Source organism: Haliotis cracherodii, unplaced genomic scaffold (genome assembly GCF_022045235.1).
Source record: "Haliotis cracherodii isolate W230 unplaced genomic scaffold, xgHalCrac1.p SCAF_5, whole genome shotgun sequence".
NCBI lineage: Eukaryota > Metazoa > Mollusca > Gastropoda > Lepetellida > Haliotidae > Haliotis > Haliotis cracherodii.
The window spans coordinates 36993274-37011309 of NW_027266308.1; the positions used below are offsets into that span (position 1 = coordinate 36993274).

The following is an 18036-nucleotide window of genomic DNA, read 5'->3' on the forward strand; positions in this document are numbered from 1 at the left end:
ACGGACGTTAACACCTGGGAAAATTAGTTCATGCATCTCCCGACGTAATTAGGCTACAAACATGACTGAAGCACCGACTGGCTTACATTTCACCCCTGGATGCGCCGTGTTAAATAGGCGTTAGAATATTGTGTCAGGGCTGAATGTAAAATGTTTTGTGCAAAATACAAACGCACCTGTTACGTGTATTAAATCTCTGGTCCTTTGTCTTTCGAATTAAAAGGCCATGATTTTGGAATGTAGTTTGTAAAGGTCCGCGTAAAATGGAACATATATTACTTATTTATTTATTGTTTTTACCGGATCTCCATTGTTTATACCATCAGTCATTCGGACATTCCTGAATAAGCTTCTCGAACACCTGGTATCATTACTATTTGATAGTACTTCCTAAGCACATGCTCATGATATAGTCAGAATGCTTTATGCGGAGAATTCTATTGGATATGGAAAGAGTTTTGTCGCTATATTTACAATATCATTACTAGCAAATCCCGTCCAAATGCAATCGTCCATCTCTGTCAAGCATACGGTTTGTCAGTTTCCCAGAATGACACTAATAGATGAACCATCACTGAGACGAGTGTTTAAAACTACAGCTTTGAATTTAACAGCCATTGGCTACTTCCATTACCCGATCAGTCTGCATGTCTCAGGGGCGGTCGGGTAGCCTAGTGGTTAAAGCGTTCGCTCGTCACGTCGAAGACCCGGGTTCGATTCCCGACATGGGTACAATGTGTGAAGCCCATTTCTGGTGTCCCCCGCCGTGATATTGCTGGAATATTGCTAAAAGCGGCGTAAAACCAAACTCACTCACTCACTCTGCATGTCTCAGACATAACCAACGGTCACAAAGCACTCCCCTTTCTGTAAGTACAAGACACCATCAGGTCACCCTGGAGTGAGGAAGGTTCTAAATGGGCGACCCAACACCTCAGTGAAGGAACAGGATACTATCAAGTCCTGAACCCCCAGTACCTCACACCAGCAGCTCATCACCACACATCCTCCCCAACTGAAGGTGCTGCATGCTCCGCTGGAGGTCTAATCCGACAGAAATGATACGTTTTTTAAATAGCTAACACTCTGACAGGTGGTAAGATATTCTGAAAAATCGTTTTTATCATATGAGTTAAGTGTTATCTCCACATCACGTTTCAAACTGCTGACTAGGAGTCCATCTGGGCTATCTGTGAACTATATAAGCGAAATGACTCGCTTTGGTTCTGGTTTCAGAACTCTCATTATGTCACAAATATCAGCACTGACAGCTTCTTGTGATCAATCAACTTGACCATGAGGTGTGTCAGTAGTAACAAGTATCTTCTTCCTCTACCCATCATCTCTATATGGTATACAAGCAGCATCCACTACTCACCAGTCTCACATAAGAAGGGCTTGCAGTTATAGTTTTTATAGGACATCAACTCGGCTTAGCACCAACGCACGTGGGATGAGTCACGGAATAGTGTATTTGATGCGGACTGATTATCAGGTATTATCAGAGCATATCGCTTCATACTTGATAAGACACGTCAACCCTTCATGCTAAATTTGAAACATCCCAGTCTACATTTTCAGATAAAGTTTCAAATGTGTCATGTCACAATATGTGTACACCTCTATGATCATCAGCTCCGACTCCATCACCGGGCCCTCCTCCCTTGGCACTTGTCCACAGCGTCGACCCTCTGGCCCCTTCCCGAGGCAAAGGAGTTAACTGAATATAAAAGTCCAGTTTCCACTGGTCTTTTACAGTCAATTAACTCCCTTGCCTCGGGAAGATGATTCTCTGGTGATAGTCGACCAGGATACAGTCGGCAGAGTAATGATATTAAAGTGAGGTAGACTTGCATTGGAGGATCGGATATTTTTGTTTCAGGGTCTGTATGAGCGACGAGGAAAAGTGATGACGATTAAGTTACTGGTCTGTCAGTTATTGCCAATATTTCGATACAGTAAACTGATAAATGCACGAAGCCAACATTTCTGGATTTGGTAAATATAAGTTCTATCTATATTGGGTCTATGTTAGTCCTGCACCATGACTGTGGAATTTATATTTTTTTTATGTATTTCTTTTTTTCTAAAAGCCTAGGTAAGTCTAGATCAATCTAACCAAGTCTAGTTTGCTTGATTTTACACTGCAGAAGAGGAAAGGTTCTTTCGAAGAAAAAAAAGTTATTATTTTAAAGACATGTTTATTGACTAAGTGTTAGTCTAGGCCTATGTTCCATTACCCTATATACTCACATTAATTCCTCGTGCCAGTTTTTGGGGATCCCTGGTGCTATTATGACGTAAATTCCATGGCAGTCGATGGCTGACATCAAGTATTCATTTGATGCAAATTTGTAACGATAGGCCTCAATCATTGATGATATAACGCTCGTTATTATCCGGGGCTGTATTCACTAATTGGTTTGTTTTGGGACGGCAGATATTGATGTCACGCGGGGGAGACGGAAACAAGGCCCGTATGTTAATACAAGCACTATTACATACTGCGTGTGATAAAAGCATTATTATATGTACAGTGTATGATACAAGCAATATTATATGATATTCCTTGTACTGATTAATATTGATATTACTACATGCACTTGTGGCGCAACATGTTTGAATGCTTGAATATATATTGTAAAATGGGCCTGTGGCCTGATTTACTGAAATAAACCACTACTACTACAAGCAATATTATATACACAGTGAATGATAAAAGGATTATTATTTTAAAAAACACATACAGAGTACAAAATAAAAACATTATCTAACCTCCATGTGAGAATTTCGAGGTCTGATTGGTTCACGTGATCTTGATGAAATGCGATATATCCCGCCTGCGAGGGAAATACATTTCTGACCGGGAGAATATATCCCGCCACGAAGAAAACAGGCTGCACGTGGATTTCTCAGCGGAAGCATACCCGCTTCGAAGCAAAAAGCACAAGCTAACCACAGCTTAATCGAACAGCTGTTTTATATCAATTTTGAATTTGTTTTAATTCTTTCACAAAAGCAGATTAAAACATGTCGTTAAAATAAACAAAACCTCACGCGGGATGCATAAAACCCAATGTACATGCCGTGATCCTGCTCCAACTTATAATATTACCTACACAGTGTATTATAAAATTTACAATACATAAAGCAATATTCACATCTCTTCTGTTATTACACTAAACATCCGTTATAAAAATATTTTTCACCAAAATATCATGATTCATATTTTCGAGATATGAGATAATAACAGGTATCGCCGCCGATTTCTGCCATGACTAATAATGATTTTGCCATGTCAAACCAATAAGCCTGTAGACGGTTCATGGCCAATTACACATTATACACACAGGCAGTGATCTTCATCCAGAGCTCATACTACACATCATTAACGTGAGCCATGCGAGCATAGTCTCCACTCGTGTTTATAAGGGTGTTCATGTGTTTATCGCCCGGCTCGTGTTCCACATAGACTCTTTCATCCCGACCCCATGTACACACATGCATATCCTGGTTATTTTTATCCCAAACCTTTCACCGGAATGCGTTCAATCTGATTTCACCTTCTAAGGTTTCTAGATAAAGACCATGGTCGTCGTGCTCTACCTGACTTCAAGCTTATTCCTAGGACATGAACCGTGTGCTTTGCATGATGGTTGCTATACATTCTTGTATGCTACTTTAGTTGGATTGTTGTACTGAAGCTTTGCTCAATTCCTGTAGTCAGATGATTCTAATGATCAGATTACACACTGACAGTTTGTAGATATTAAAGTCGTCGAACTTTTAAACAAATATATAGTTTGGCCGTTTGTTTGTTGTTTTACGCCGCTCTCAGCAAATTTCCAGATGTATGACTGCGGTCTGTAAATAATCGAGTCACCAGACAATTCACTGATTGATATCATGACTATCGATTCACGCAATTGGGACACGCATCAACCAAGTCAGCGAGCCTGACCACCCGATCCCGTTAGTCGCCTTTTACGACAAGCATAGTCGCCTGTTACGGCAAGCATGGGTTGTTGAAGACCTATTCTACCCCGGATCTTCACGGGTATATAACTGAGGTAGTAGATTATGTGTCCTTGAGCCTAGAGAATCAGAATTGTCTCAGCTCCAAGGATATTCATAAATTGACCATTGTTCTCGGCTCCATTTGGATTTTGCTTTCTATATTGTAGATATATATCTATGAATAATTTTCTGGGGCTAAATGTTAGACTAGAGGCTACCCTACTTTGGATTGTTCTAGAAAGAAATTAACATGGTTTGAAAATAGAGGTATTAACCCTTTATTGAAAAAAACACTAGCAGATAGAAAATGTCCTATTCGAGAAACGAAAAAGAAACTCGCCCTAAAGGTGGAAAAGTATATATGTGGAACAAGAATGAAAAATGGTCAGAAAGAATGAAAGATGTAACGATGTTGTTCACTTGTCATCACGAAGACTGATACAGTGTAACCTTTACCCATTACGTAAACATATGAGCACTTAAACCTGTAAACAATCCTGTTAGTTGGGCCTACAGCTGTAGGGTACCCCACTCGTTGTCCTTCAGAGCGTCTGAGGCACCTACAGACAGGCACCACATGCTGGCGGGTCGGAGCACCCAGGAGCAAGGGTTCACTCCCTATACGCTTATGAAAAACATGCTGTGTGCGGGCGTCACTGCCTGCCTTCACAACGCCGAGTACAAGACACCTGCTGAAACTATTACATGTACACCTTTAATGTACGAGGGTTATAAATTGTATTTACTCACAGTACTGTATAAATTGTGTTTCAAAGTACATCCTAAACTGCATCGTAATTAGTCTTTGAATGGCATATAGAAGGGATGCACATAAGGAAGAGAATTTATGGTTGTCTTTATTATGAGGAACACAACGTTTCGGAGTATACGCTTACTCCTTCATGAGGTAAACAAGTTGACATCTATAAATTGTCTTCCTTATATCGTAATAATATGTAGATTTCCTGTCTTTGCATTGGTGATCATGATTGTTTTATGTGGTTTTGATCATGTTTCATTCAAATGGACTTGTATTGAAAACATGGGGCAGGGTTAATGATGCTTTTTTTCTTGGCCTCAAAACATTTTAAAGATGTGTTGACGATCGCCTATAGTGTTTGGTACTACTAACATTATTTCTATAGATAAAGCAAATTTGGGTGATTGTGACGGAAACATAAGTGTCCTCAGGTGTTACATGTGTAAATCTTTTTCGTTCATGTTGGATGTTCTGAAAGATAACGCGCCAGGGCCCAGAAATTGTATCTCCTCCTCTCAGATAAATCAAATGGCATACATGTATCTTGGAGCGCTGGTTAAAAAAATATTCTGCATCGTTTACAACTCCCAGGGCTACCCCAGGATATTAAATGGTCAGTCCCCAACAGATCGCCTCCGTGGTGTGGTGCCCGGAGAGCGGAAAGTCGGTGGTTCGATCCATCGCCGCGTCATACCAAAAGACTTTTAAAGGTGGTTCTTGTTGTTACCCTGTCTGACGCTCGGCACTAAGGGGCTAAAACAAGGACTGGTCGACTCGGAGTCAGTATACTGTGGCTGAGTGGGGTATTCATGTGAAAATTGGGCGAATATTCCTCCTCCCCGCCACACATGTATTCATGCATTCCAATAAACATCTATTGAAAAATAGTTCTTCATATCATGATTATTCTTCCACAGGTTTCATCTTCAAACACGACATCGAAACCGCCAACGTCACAACTTCACACATCCTCGACACCACAGTCCCACACAGTCCACGTTCAGAACCAGCCCCAGTCTATCGGCAATGTCACCACGTACGTCCCACAGAAGGTCAACCAGCCTCTCAAGTCCAAGAAAGACACGGAACCCCCGGAGCAGGAGGATGAAGACTTCAGAAGAAGTGACTTCAACCCAGCATCTCAGACTGTGCTGGACAAGGCCTACACTGACCACAGACACTTCTACAGACTCAATAGCACTGTTCTGGACGAGGGGAGCAACCTCAAGCAGGAGGTGATGGAGCTCTACAGGAAGGCTGGGGAGACGCTGTCATACGAACAGCTGATTCAGGGTAAGATTAATTGTACTGTTGATGTGTAATAAAGACACAACTCGTTCCTGACAAACACTTAGTCACTGATATAAATTTAGCTTTGTCATTGTTATATCATCTGCAATATATAACAGAAAGCAGCCCATAGAATCTCTTCATTTTCAGAACCTGAAGAAGATTTGCGAAATTATTGTAGACTTGCTTGGGGGATTTGGATAGTTTTAGAGGGGTTGATATGTTAAAATGAGTATTGGTGAAGAATACGGCATGTACAATGCAGTTCGAATTAGCATATATCAACTTTTAGAATGTCAGACAAAGGCCTGGTGAAATTGCCATGAAAATTATCCCTTCAATGGCACCTGCAGACTTTACCATACCTGTCTCCTTATCTGAAATATACATTTATGTATATGTTGTATGTGACCTATTATACAAAGACAGATTACGTTCAATGAGAGTCGTCGATCAAGTGCCTGTTATCACCAATAACGTTATAACTACCTGATAAAAATAAGGATCTTCATACAAACTCAAATAATATTTAGCTAGGGAAGTCAGGTATGTTATAAAACGTTCAGAATACACTTGCATATTTCGCTTTATTACATTATAATCTATTTCGTATAGACATACGCAGTATGTGCACAAGTGGCTCTGGGAGACTATATTTATGGAGGGTCATTCCTGCACGATAGTCAGACTACGATACGTAGTAATAAGATCGGTTCAAAACATTTCATACACATTGACAGATCTCGGCGTTCTGAGAGTTCCGCCAGTGTTTCCAAGCCTGTTCAGTTGAACCAGCAGCCACAGTGTGTGCAGAAAAAGTATGTTTACGTCAGTGTGGAGTGTTTACACGACTGTCTTCGCCTCCAGCAACCGACTCCTCAACGGGAAGCTGTTTACCAGACACAATATCACTGGTTGTGATGTTAATGATTCATTATCGCATCAAAAACAGTTTCATAACCTCGGCCTATAGCATATTTATCGGATTCGGATTGGCTCGAAAAAAATAACAGATTGCATGCAGCGCCCATGGTCGAATTAAATATATTTTGAAACGTCCTGACTGGATGATTTATAGTAAGATGATTAATGATCTTTCTGAAGGAGAGATGTGATCGGTAAGATAGACAGACATACAGATGGACAGCAGACAGATGGTCGAATGTCATGATAACCAAGGCCAAGAGTTGATCTAGAGAACTCATCCAAGCCGTGTTAGTCTTTCTCCAAGGCTGTACTGAATGGAAGTCCATGTATGTATAGTAATTCTATCCTTACATGAGGCAAGTCCACATCAGCGGACAGTGGGACGCCTATCTTTCATAGGGACTACGTGATCTTGTTGTTAATGTAACCTAGAAATTATGATTAAAACTAATAACTATTTTCTAAGAGACTTGTGCAAGTCTACTGACATGTAGGTTGTATGGGTTTTTGCACGTCAGCTGACATCACACATCTCTCGGCAGATGCAGGCGGGCCTGCACGCCTACAGCACGCTGTCGGTTCCACCTTGTATGATAAGATGGCTGCAGGAGATGATGATTTGTGGGACGGGGAATTTTATCACAACTGTACAATAAACTTCATAGTATTCTTTCACCAGAGGCAGCTTCTTGGAAGGTCATATGTCGCTGCAGTGTTTATGTAGACATTTGATCAAACTGTTTTCCATGTGGTGATAAAATGTGAGCGGTGAAAGAATTTGGTTGAAGGTCGGCTCATCTGAAAGCAGCGTATCGACTGGCTGGTTGTGAATGGGGACTTGAACAGGTAGTGGCCAAACGCAGAACCCGAGAGCATTGCCGTAGATCTGACGAAGATTAACCTTTATCGTTGTGTCTAAATTTCAGCGGAATGTATTTGGACTTAGAGGGTTTATTTGAGTGCATCTGTTTCCCAAGCTTCCCCGTGTAGGACTGATATAAAGAGTGTGCTAGTCTCCTGATAGTTCCTGCAGTCATGCTCAAGGTCACATTCCAAGGGAACAGTTTGTTGAGGGTTTTTTTCTGGAAATGTATGCGCGTAATCATGTACAGGGTCAGTGCCTCACGTGTAAAAGTAATATAGGGATGTCTTAATTATTCTAAATTCTCCAGTCATGGGGTATTTTTAGAAACAATAGGAACTAAGGGTAAAGTGACCTAGTGACTTGCGAAACTGATGTTTTCTACTCCCTACTGAAGCTCGAATAAGAGTGAGTTGAGTTTAACTCCGCTTTTAAAAGTAATTGAGTTACATCGCGGTGTATGCTTAATGTGGGAGGGAAGCCCGAAGTGACGCATATTTAGGATATTTACGGCTTTCATGAAATACGAGCACGTTTATGTTGCTCACAGACAAACGATCCTTATCTGGCGTTAGAAACCACAAACAGCGAATCCTGGAACGAATAAGAGACACAACTCTGCAAAAATAATTGTGGCGTCTTAGACCACTGGGCTATCCGTGCCCTCTTTGAACTATAAATGTCATCTACTTCAGCTACTTTGTATATGATATTAAATGAATACTACCAAAATTAAATAATAAATAATATCTACGGAAATATCACCAGTCCGGAACCCATCACTTGTATACCTTTGAAACCGATTTTATCCTTTGCAATGAACAAGTTAAATAAATATGAACTTTTGATCCCGTACTTGGTGCCGTGTGTTGAATTACCCAAATGGCAGGGGCCAGGCCACCTTTGTTCTGTCTGTATCCGACATCAGAACATTCCCTACCAGCATGATAAGAATCACGTGTCGCGGACATTCCTGGAGGGACGGAATTACTGGTTCAACATCCACTGACTCCAGGCAGTCTACTGCAAATAGTGTCATTACCAACTCGTTTGTTTAGAGGCCTTTTATGCCCGTATCAGGGGTAGATCAATCGTGTTTATTTGTAATAATCACACACTGTAGGAACATTGTCCTTACACAACAGAACAAGTTATTAACATTAACTATTCACCTTCTTCATTAATTATAAATAATATTCAGTACGTAAGAATTCTTTTATTAACTGAATATAAATGTAAAAGACATCCCATAGTTAGTTTCTAAGTAGTGTTTGTAATCGGGACACTATGCCCTTGAGCGCAGTGTACTGCATGTAGACTTGCTCAAGTCTCTGAGGCAATGATTATTAATTTAAATTATAATTTCTAGATGATGTAAATAGAAAAAAAGTCAAGTTGTCCCTACAAGAGACTGGAGTCCTTAGAACTGTCCACATATCTAGACTTGCCTATTAGGAGGATATAATTACTACACACCCATTTACTTTTCTTTCAATACAGCCTTGGCGCAATGCTATGCATGTGTTTGCAGTCAGGTAAAGGAATATCAATGTGTGTATCTATCTCATCTTTCATATGTTTGATTTATATAAATGCACAGGGCAAAGCCAGCTAAGTGTTCTAAGACGGCGCAATTCGATGTGTAGAATCACGTGCATAGAGCCTGCCTGAAACCTATGGTCGTGGGTTTAATACCCAGTTCGACCTGCTTACTTTTCTAGGTTTCTCAACAACCATGTGGGTTTCACCAAAGACGTAAACGTGTATAATTGATTTTCCTAGCCAGATGAAGCTGATACGCCGTGGTGTAACTGAAATCATTCACTCACTCATGTGAATGGATTGCTAGAGATAAAAAGGGGTTGAGAATGGGGATGGTTTTTGACATAATACTAGTATTCCCATTTGCAGGTATGCTAGTAGAGAGACACATAAAACTAGTGTTCTCATTTGCAGGTATGCTATTGGAGAGACACTAGTAAGACCTGTTTTCTCATTTGCAGGTATGCTGATGGAGAGACACTAGTAAGACCTGTATTCTCATTTGCAGGTATGCTGATGGAGAGACACTAGTAAGACCTGTATTCTCATTTGCAGGTATGCTAGTGGAGAGACACCAGTAACACCTGTATTCTCATTTGCAGGTATGCTAGTGGAGAGACACCAGTAACAGCTGTATTCTCATTTGCAGGTATGCTGGTGGAGGGGGAGAAGTTGCTGCTGGGAGGGTGCTGGCTCTATTTCACTAACGTGGAGTTCTATGACATGGAGTGCGCCAAGATGCTAAAAGAACCAATCGGAAGAGGGCGAATATGTCTGACCAATAAAAGGGTGTTGTTACTGTCGGCGGAGATATTCACGGGTGCGTAAACTATTTCATGTGAAAATAGTTTTGTGTCTTTGTTTCTTTCTTTCTTTGTTGTTTAACGCCGAACTCAGAAATAGTCAAGCTATTTGAAGGTGGTTTGTAAAACATCGAGTCTGAACCAGACAATCCAATGACTGACATCAAGACATCTACGCAATTTGAATATCATGTCATGCATCAACCAAGTTGACTGCCCGATCACGGCCGATCCCGTTAGTGGTCTCTTACGACAACTATGGGCTGGTATCTGAAGAGGCAAGGGGGGAGGGGGTAGTTACATTTCATTTAAAGCAATTAATGGTTCGTCAGGAAACACGGTCTTTAATTAGAACTGTAATGACTCAAACGATTGACTGTATTCACGTAATAATTGACGAAGACGAGTTATTTGCAAGCATGTAGCGGAGTGAGTGAAGTTATTACGGGACGACTGTTCGATATTCTAGGGATAGAGTGCATGTGTATCTCAACATTATTGAAGTGCATCAGATGACGTCGTGTCATTGTATAAATACCAGAAGGTTTGGAATAAAATAAGAAATTAATGTGTTCATGTGTTTATACATTGAGGGAAGGGTGTGTGGTAGTGAAAAGGCTTTAGATTCCTGTGAGAAAAGCTGATCGAAGAAATCCACTTTGTACAAATTCCAGATTCGACATTAAATGAGTTCGGCGACACCAGCAAGCCTTCGGGTGGTTACAAGTTGCAGGTGACCAAGTCCAACAACATCTACTACCAGAACCTTCCGCTGAACACTTTCCACAGCGCTGAGATGTCCGCCTCAGTTGGAACCACAACACAGTCCAAGATCAGCATCCTCAACCCTATCTGCTGGGGAGCTTGCTCGTGCTTCGGGGTACGTAGCCTATGTATGATCTGAAGACATTGTAACCTCGTTAATTCGGACAGTTAGTACCAGATGAACGCTGCTTTTTATATGAACAATTGACTTGCCTTTGCATGTGTCGGTGACGGATCGGTCAGGATACGCTCACCTTTCGCGAACACCTGGTATCATCACTATTTGAAAGTGATTCAGAAACGTATCCTGATAGTGATATTCGTGTAGTTGGAATCGTACAAGGGACACTTTAGCAGAGATTTCTTATGATTATGGAAATGGTCTTTTCGCTTTTATTCACAGTATTGTATTAATATTACAGACATTAATGTCTTGGATTAAATTTCTCCTAGGTAGGTATCATTGTAATGAAGTTCTAGAATAATTTCATTTCTAAGAAGGTAGCTGTTTGCGTTAGATTAATGTGATCATTTATCACAATAAACATGAACTGATCTATCCTACATACATTCTTTAGTGGAAGCAAAGCAATATTCCAGTTACGTCTCGGCGGTCTGTTAATAACCGAGTCAAACCAGTGGTTTGACACACTGTCAGACGAGTCGCATGACCGCCCTATCCCTTTTCAATCAGCTATTGCGACAAATTCAAAGCGCTGATGGCCTATTTTAACCCGGAAAAGTAACAATTTATGCGCTGTAATGATGTGTTTGCAACCTGCACATGTATGACCATACGGACTGATCTTTTCAAAATATAGCTCTATACCCTATCTCACGGATGTCGCAGATGTCTTCCTACTCTGTGTACTGCAGGGTTCTCAACTCTTTCCTTCTCTTTTCAGGTTGGTCGCTGCTCGCGGTCGTGGAAGACCACTCCGCCCATGACGAAGACGTTCAACAAGCGAGTCGTGAAGCTGGGAGTAGCGATGCCCCCATGGGGGACGAAAATGTTTGTTAATGTCTATCTGGACCCGGAAATGTCTCTAACTACTGCACGTGACTTTGTGGCACAGCTTCAGTACCACGCCCCCCACTTACAGTGATAGCACCGGTTCAGACTGACCAATGGTCAGCGGGCAGATATGTACGAAGACGTCAAGAAAGTTTGATCGAGAAACAAATAAGGGCATGTTTGCCCCTGAAATTCATATTGGAAAATACCTGTTACCATTAGCTTCTAAGAGAAATTGTTTGGATTTTCTCGTGGATTTTCTCGTGGATTTTCTCTGGAAAGCCAATCGTTTCTTAATTCGTCTCCATGCACCCTGAAGACGGGATAGCGTGGAATAGACTGAGTGATCACAGATGCTTTTCCTCATGTTTTCGAGATGTAGAAGAAAGAATGTGACCCCCATTTCGTTTTGAGGAAAAACGCTTTTGAATACTGAACACACACAAGAACTGCATGGACAGTGCTCCTACTTTAATGGATGTATATGGGAAGTCTTTATATTTGGGTAAACCACTGATGGAGACACTAGCGGTCCTCACAAACAGGTGTATTCATTTCTTCACTTCCATCTCTCTGATGATGTGCATATATCGTTGACTTCCACTTTGAGGTCGTGACTCGTTAGTGATTAGAGTTTATTCTCACGAATGGTGCTGACATTTAATAGTGCAATGAAGGATCTAATATTTATTCAGTATCTATTATGCAAGCTTGGAGCTGCCATGGCGAGCCATTCTATTTCCGCCTTATATACAGAACTTGGTGCAATAACGAGGGACGGGGTTGGATGGGTTCAATGGTGCGCCAATTGAATGCCGAAACCCTTTAGTCTCTACAGTGTACCAGGACAAGGGCAATGTGTTGATACAGAGCAAAATGCAAGCTGCCAGCAAGTGCGTCCGGGACAGGAAACACTCTTAGAACACGTATAGCAACAATGTATTGATAGAATATATCGCTGAAGATGGTTGTCTTCCATTTTTATCATTTCAAAAGCTTATAGAACCATACTGTGTAACGATACTGAGCTGGAATTTGGCGACAAGATTACAGAATTACAAGGTGATACGAGCGATATTGTCAAGATGTATTGAAATGATAATTAGTCGGTGTTTGTTTTCTTTCAAAGTAAATAAGGCTAAAATAAACGTGTCTTTTGTTTCTCGCTTCTAACCGTACATTTGTCCACCACGCGTCAATTCTGCGCCCGCCTTCTGTCCGCCTCGCTTCTTCCCTGAGTCTGTTCCTGATATTATTACACATCATAACTTGAGTGGCGCCATAAGGTTTCAGGACCAAATGACCTTGATTTTACCATGTTGTGTAATACTTTGGGAAGACACAAGGGAAGAGTGCAAATACTAATATCCGAGAAACAAAGGACATTATATCAGCCTCATGCAAACCTCTAATATTCAATACGCATCTCGATATGTATCTTTCTGTATCGCTACCTTCTAGATATGTATCATTGAGATATGTAATCCTCTACAGCCATCTGTGTAATTATGATTCCTGCCTAGGTATGTTTCTAATTAAACATGGATATCATTACCAAGACGTTAGTAGTTCTTGCTTACGAGGCCTCCAACTATCCAATTGGCTTCTTTGTCTTACAACGAGGGATCGGATATTACCGGATGGAAATTAATATTTTGTTCGGACAGTAAAGAGGTTGTTTCACGTGTAATGTTCACTTTGTGGTATAGACTTACGTCTCTGGCATCCCAGAGTGGACACAACCATTGGCTGAGTGAATGTTGTTTTATGCCATCAAAAATATTGCAGTTGTATCACGCCAGTGTGTAAATAATCGAGCCTGGACCAGACAATCCAGTGGTTGCTAAATGGACGTGGGTAACGATTCACGCCGTAGGGATGCGATTGTAGACAATGAATCTTATTTTAGAATTAAACGATGCTGAATTTAGTTGCTACCAAAGGACACGAAAGTGGCTGGTGTTTCCAGGTGACAAAATGAAGACATACTATGTAGCGGTATCCCCACGGGGACTTGGAGACCAAGGAGACTATGCTTGTCGTAAGAGGCGACTAACGGGATCGGGTGGTCAGGCTCGCTGACTTGGTTGATGCATGTCATCGATCTCAATTGCTTGGATCGATCTTCATGTCAATCAGTGGATTGTCTGGTCCAGACTCGATTATTTTACAGACCGCCGTCATAAAGCTGGAATATTGCTGAGTGCGGCGTTAAACAACAAACAAACTTGGAGACCAGAGTTAATCTTCCCCAGGCAGGGCGTTAACCGACTATAAAAGTTCAATTTCCAACCTTGCCGAACAAGGCTGGAATTTCTAGGCTCAATTGCAGCGCCACCAGTGGCTATTACGAGTTATGTCCCTTCTATGTCCCTCAAATTTGCCTATTTGCTTCACACAAAATGGCGGCGCCTAGTCAGTGAGTGAGGGTTTATAGCAATATTCCAGCAATATCACGGCGGGCGGACTCCAGAAATTGGCTTCACACATAATACCCGGGTCTTCGGCGTGACAAGCGAACACTTTAACCAACAGGCTACCCGACCGCCCAGGGCGCCTAGTCAAGACGATCTGATCGATAATCAAGATCTCTATTGTAATACAACGGGTCGTACCCCGCGAAGAGCATCAAATCACTTGAGCACCTTGATTAAAAACATGAACAGATTTGTAAAATATCTGTCGACGCCCAGTTTGTGGTACACATGCTTTGCCAATCTGCAGGTTGTTACCTAGTTCGTCACGCGATTTTGATCGGACTATACACAGACTCGTTAGTCCAGCAAAACGTAACTCCGGAATTTCAGCCTAATTCGACAAGGGTGTAAACTGGACTGTTATAGTCAGTTAACTCCCTTGCCTCGGGAAGATGACCATGATATGGTTTTCGAAATCAAAATCAATCAGTTAATGATGTGAAGAGTGGAAGTAAGTAGAAGACAGCCCTGTTGGATAATGTTAGAGATTTAACGAGCGCTTCTAGCTGAACAGGATTTCGTTACCTTTGTGTGATGCATGTCATCGATCCCAATTGCGTGGATCGATGCTCATGATATTAATCACAGGAATGTCTGGTCCAGACTCGATTATTTACAGACCGCCATCATATAGCTGGAATATTGCTGAGTGCGACGTTAAACAACAAACCAACCAACCGAATCCATGTGGCTCAACTCTGGTTCTGGAACATATGCACCAAGGGATGTTAGTGTGAGCACCGTCGTCAGGGTTGGATAGGACACAAAGTCATCCAGGTGACAGCCTATGGTATTACGTCTTCCTTGATGGTTGCATATAAATCGCTCAACGCCTCCCCACACTCACCTATTGTTACCCTTCTGTGTTTTGGTATTCGAGTTATACAAACATGGGATATTTAAACCGGGATTTATCCTCCACAGACACCTTCATTAGTATCAAGGATAAAGGTAACACTACCGTATTTCCCGAAATGTATGTATATCTGTAATATGCTTCCTGTAAAAAGTATATATCCATGTTTGATGGTGGCTAAAAAGGAAGAAACAAGACATGGTTCTTCGATGGTGATGTATTTGATACGGGTATCAAAATTATGTTTTTGACTTTAGGTTTTAGGTTTCTGAGACAGTTTTCAGTCTAGTAACGTTTTGATAACGTTTGTACTTGTTTAGTCAAATACAATTTTCAAGTGTACACTTTCCCTTTTCATAATGGTTCCGACCGCCTCCGTGGTCTAGTGGTAGAGCGTCCGCCCGGAGAGCGGATGGACCAGGGTTCGATTCCCGGCCGCGTCATACCAAAAGACTATAAAAGATGGTACTTGTTGTTACCCTGTCTGGCGGTCGGCATTAAGGGGTTAAAACAAGGACTGTCGGCTCGGAGTCAGTATACTGTGTTTGAGTGGGGTATTCATGTTAAACTGCGGCATGGTATCTCAGTGGGCTAGCACTATCAATCGGCATCAGTCCGAACTAGTACAAGCAGTACATAGCCACGTCGCTATATAAGTGTAATAATGACGCGACGTTAAACCCAATTTCACCTCACCTAATGGTTCCCTTTGGTTGTTCGGGTGATGGTCGCGGAAGAAGAAACACGTCCATATCCATACATCTCAACTAACGTCTATCAAGCAACCGTGTATTTGGGAAATATACTGAGCTTTCAAAAGAACAAATAATTTAAAATCAGAAACGAGTTTTGGAAAGAAAAAAAATTGAGGAGGGGGGGGGGGGGGGGTGTTAAAATAGTATTTATGCAACTCTCTCATAACTTTTCCTTGTCGTAAAGCTGGAGTATTTCTGAGAGCGGCGTTAACAACAAACAAACAAAACATGTTTTACGATCAAACGCCCCTTTGTATAGAGAAAGGAAGTTTGAGAATTAACCAACACAATATGATCTGACGATGATATATAATCGGACCTCGTATTTGAATCACAAATGGATTAACAGTTTAGAAACTCGGGTAAATAAGCAATCCTGGAGACGGATTTTAGTGTACTCAGTAACGTCACGATGCAAATACATCGAGACATGTTTGGCTGAGTACCAGCTGACACAGTCACAGAGAGACATGCTCCCCGGGAGAAACTTGCCTGTAGCAGTACGTTCTCAACAGACATGAATAGACAACTCTTACATATCGGTGATATGTTTGTCTTCTCGAGTGATTTCTATTTGTCACTTTCAATTTACATGGTTACCTAGACCTTTAGATTATGGAAATACACATATGACCAGTATGAACGTTTTTTTAATACATACACGACACCTGAAGCGTGGTGAAATGGTCTTCTTCTTTTTAAATGATTAGTGTATTTGCTCGTGCATTTCTTGAACTCTCTGCCTAATACTTCAGGAATGACTGGTCAACAAAATCGAACAAATTACGTGTGCGAGACGATTGAAAGGGAGGTTTACGTCTGATTCAGGGACGTTTCTTTCCTTATGTATTTCCAATATTCCAGACACATAGCTGGAAATAGTCGAGCGTAGACCAGACAATCCAGTGAACGATATTATGAGAAACGATCCAACTCGCCTGGATACGATGGCACGCAATCCACCAAGCCACGGAGCCTGGCTATCCGATCCATTTTTATAGGTCTCCACTCACGACAAGCAGAGGTAGCTTGGGGCTCTTCTAACCCGGAGGTCAAGGACAGCACACAAGAACTTTTGCCAACTCACAGTTGGTGTTCTTGTGTCTTTAGGCGTTATCAGTGACATTCAATCACGTGCTGTGTTGTTTATTTTCCTCATCCAAATACCTATTTCAGCAAGACTTCAGTAAAGGTCGGGGTTTTAATCAGTATACCCAAAATGTGGTCAATAAATGTTTAAAATGTTAATCTGATGTCTAGTCCTACGTTGAACATGTATGGAAAAAAGAAACGATTTTCTTGCCATAAAAACTACTGCTTACATTGTTTTGCGGATTATTATTTGAAGGTTTTTGACGTTATATGCCGAGTATACCAAGACTGAAAAACATAACATTTTCTTTATTTTATAACTGGGACATCAAGTAAACAAGGAGAGCCTCAGATGAGCGGCTACGGGGTCATACTTTCCGAACCTACTTTGCGATCAATCTCATTAAATTCAGAATATTTACTCCGAATCGATGCTTCTCTGAGTGAAGATGACATTAATTTGGTCTGAAGATAGTATGAAGATGATGTTCACGAAGAGAGGTATCGTATCGGAGTAAACGATCTGATATTATGGAAATTGACTTGCGTTTCACAGTAGGCAGAGGTCGCAAATGAACCATAAAAAAACTGTTTTTGAAAGTCAAACGGACCAAACCAAATTCATCTTTTTTTACAATATTTAACAAAACATTTGGTCACACGGATCCCTTAACAAAGTATGAAACAAAGACAAATATCAGGGATTAACCTACAGTTAAAAATCCATGTTGCAAGAGGGGTGTTCCCTCAATAAGAATATATGGAACCAACAAACGCGGAGCCGAAATAGGCGAGACCACGAAGACTTAAAGAGTTATCTCCCTTCACCGGCTGAGGCGTGTGTTGGGTTACGATGCTCTGCAGATAGTTTCGGT

General features: G+C 41.3%; 1 protein-coding gene across 2 annotated transcripts in view; it reads left to right on the plus strand.

The window, feature by feature from the left end:
- The window catches only part of LOC139443888 (uncharacterized), a 39122-nt gene extending 26884 nt beyond the window's left edge, over window positions 1–12238 (plus strand). For both annotated transcript variants that reach the window (XM_071224776.1, XM_071224775.1), the window contains 4 exons: window positions 5695–6070; window positions 10048–10218; window positions 10876–11081; window positions 11872–12238. In XM_071224776.1, the coding sequence (XP_071080877.1) occupies window positions 5695–6070; window positions 10048–10218; window positions 10876–11081; window positions 11872–12072 (954 nt within the window). In that variant the 3' untranslated portion in view covers window positions 12073–12238. The remainder of the gene's footprint in view (window positions 1–5694; window positions 6071–10047; window positions 10219–10875; window positions 11082–11871) is intronic.
- The last annotated feature ends 5798 nt before the right edge of the window (window positions 12239–18036 follow it).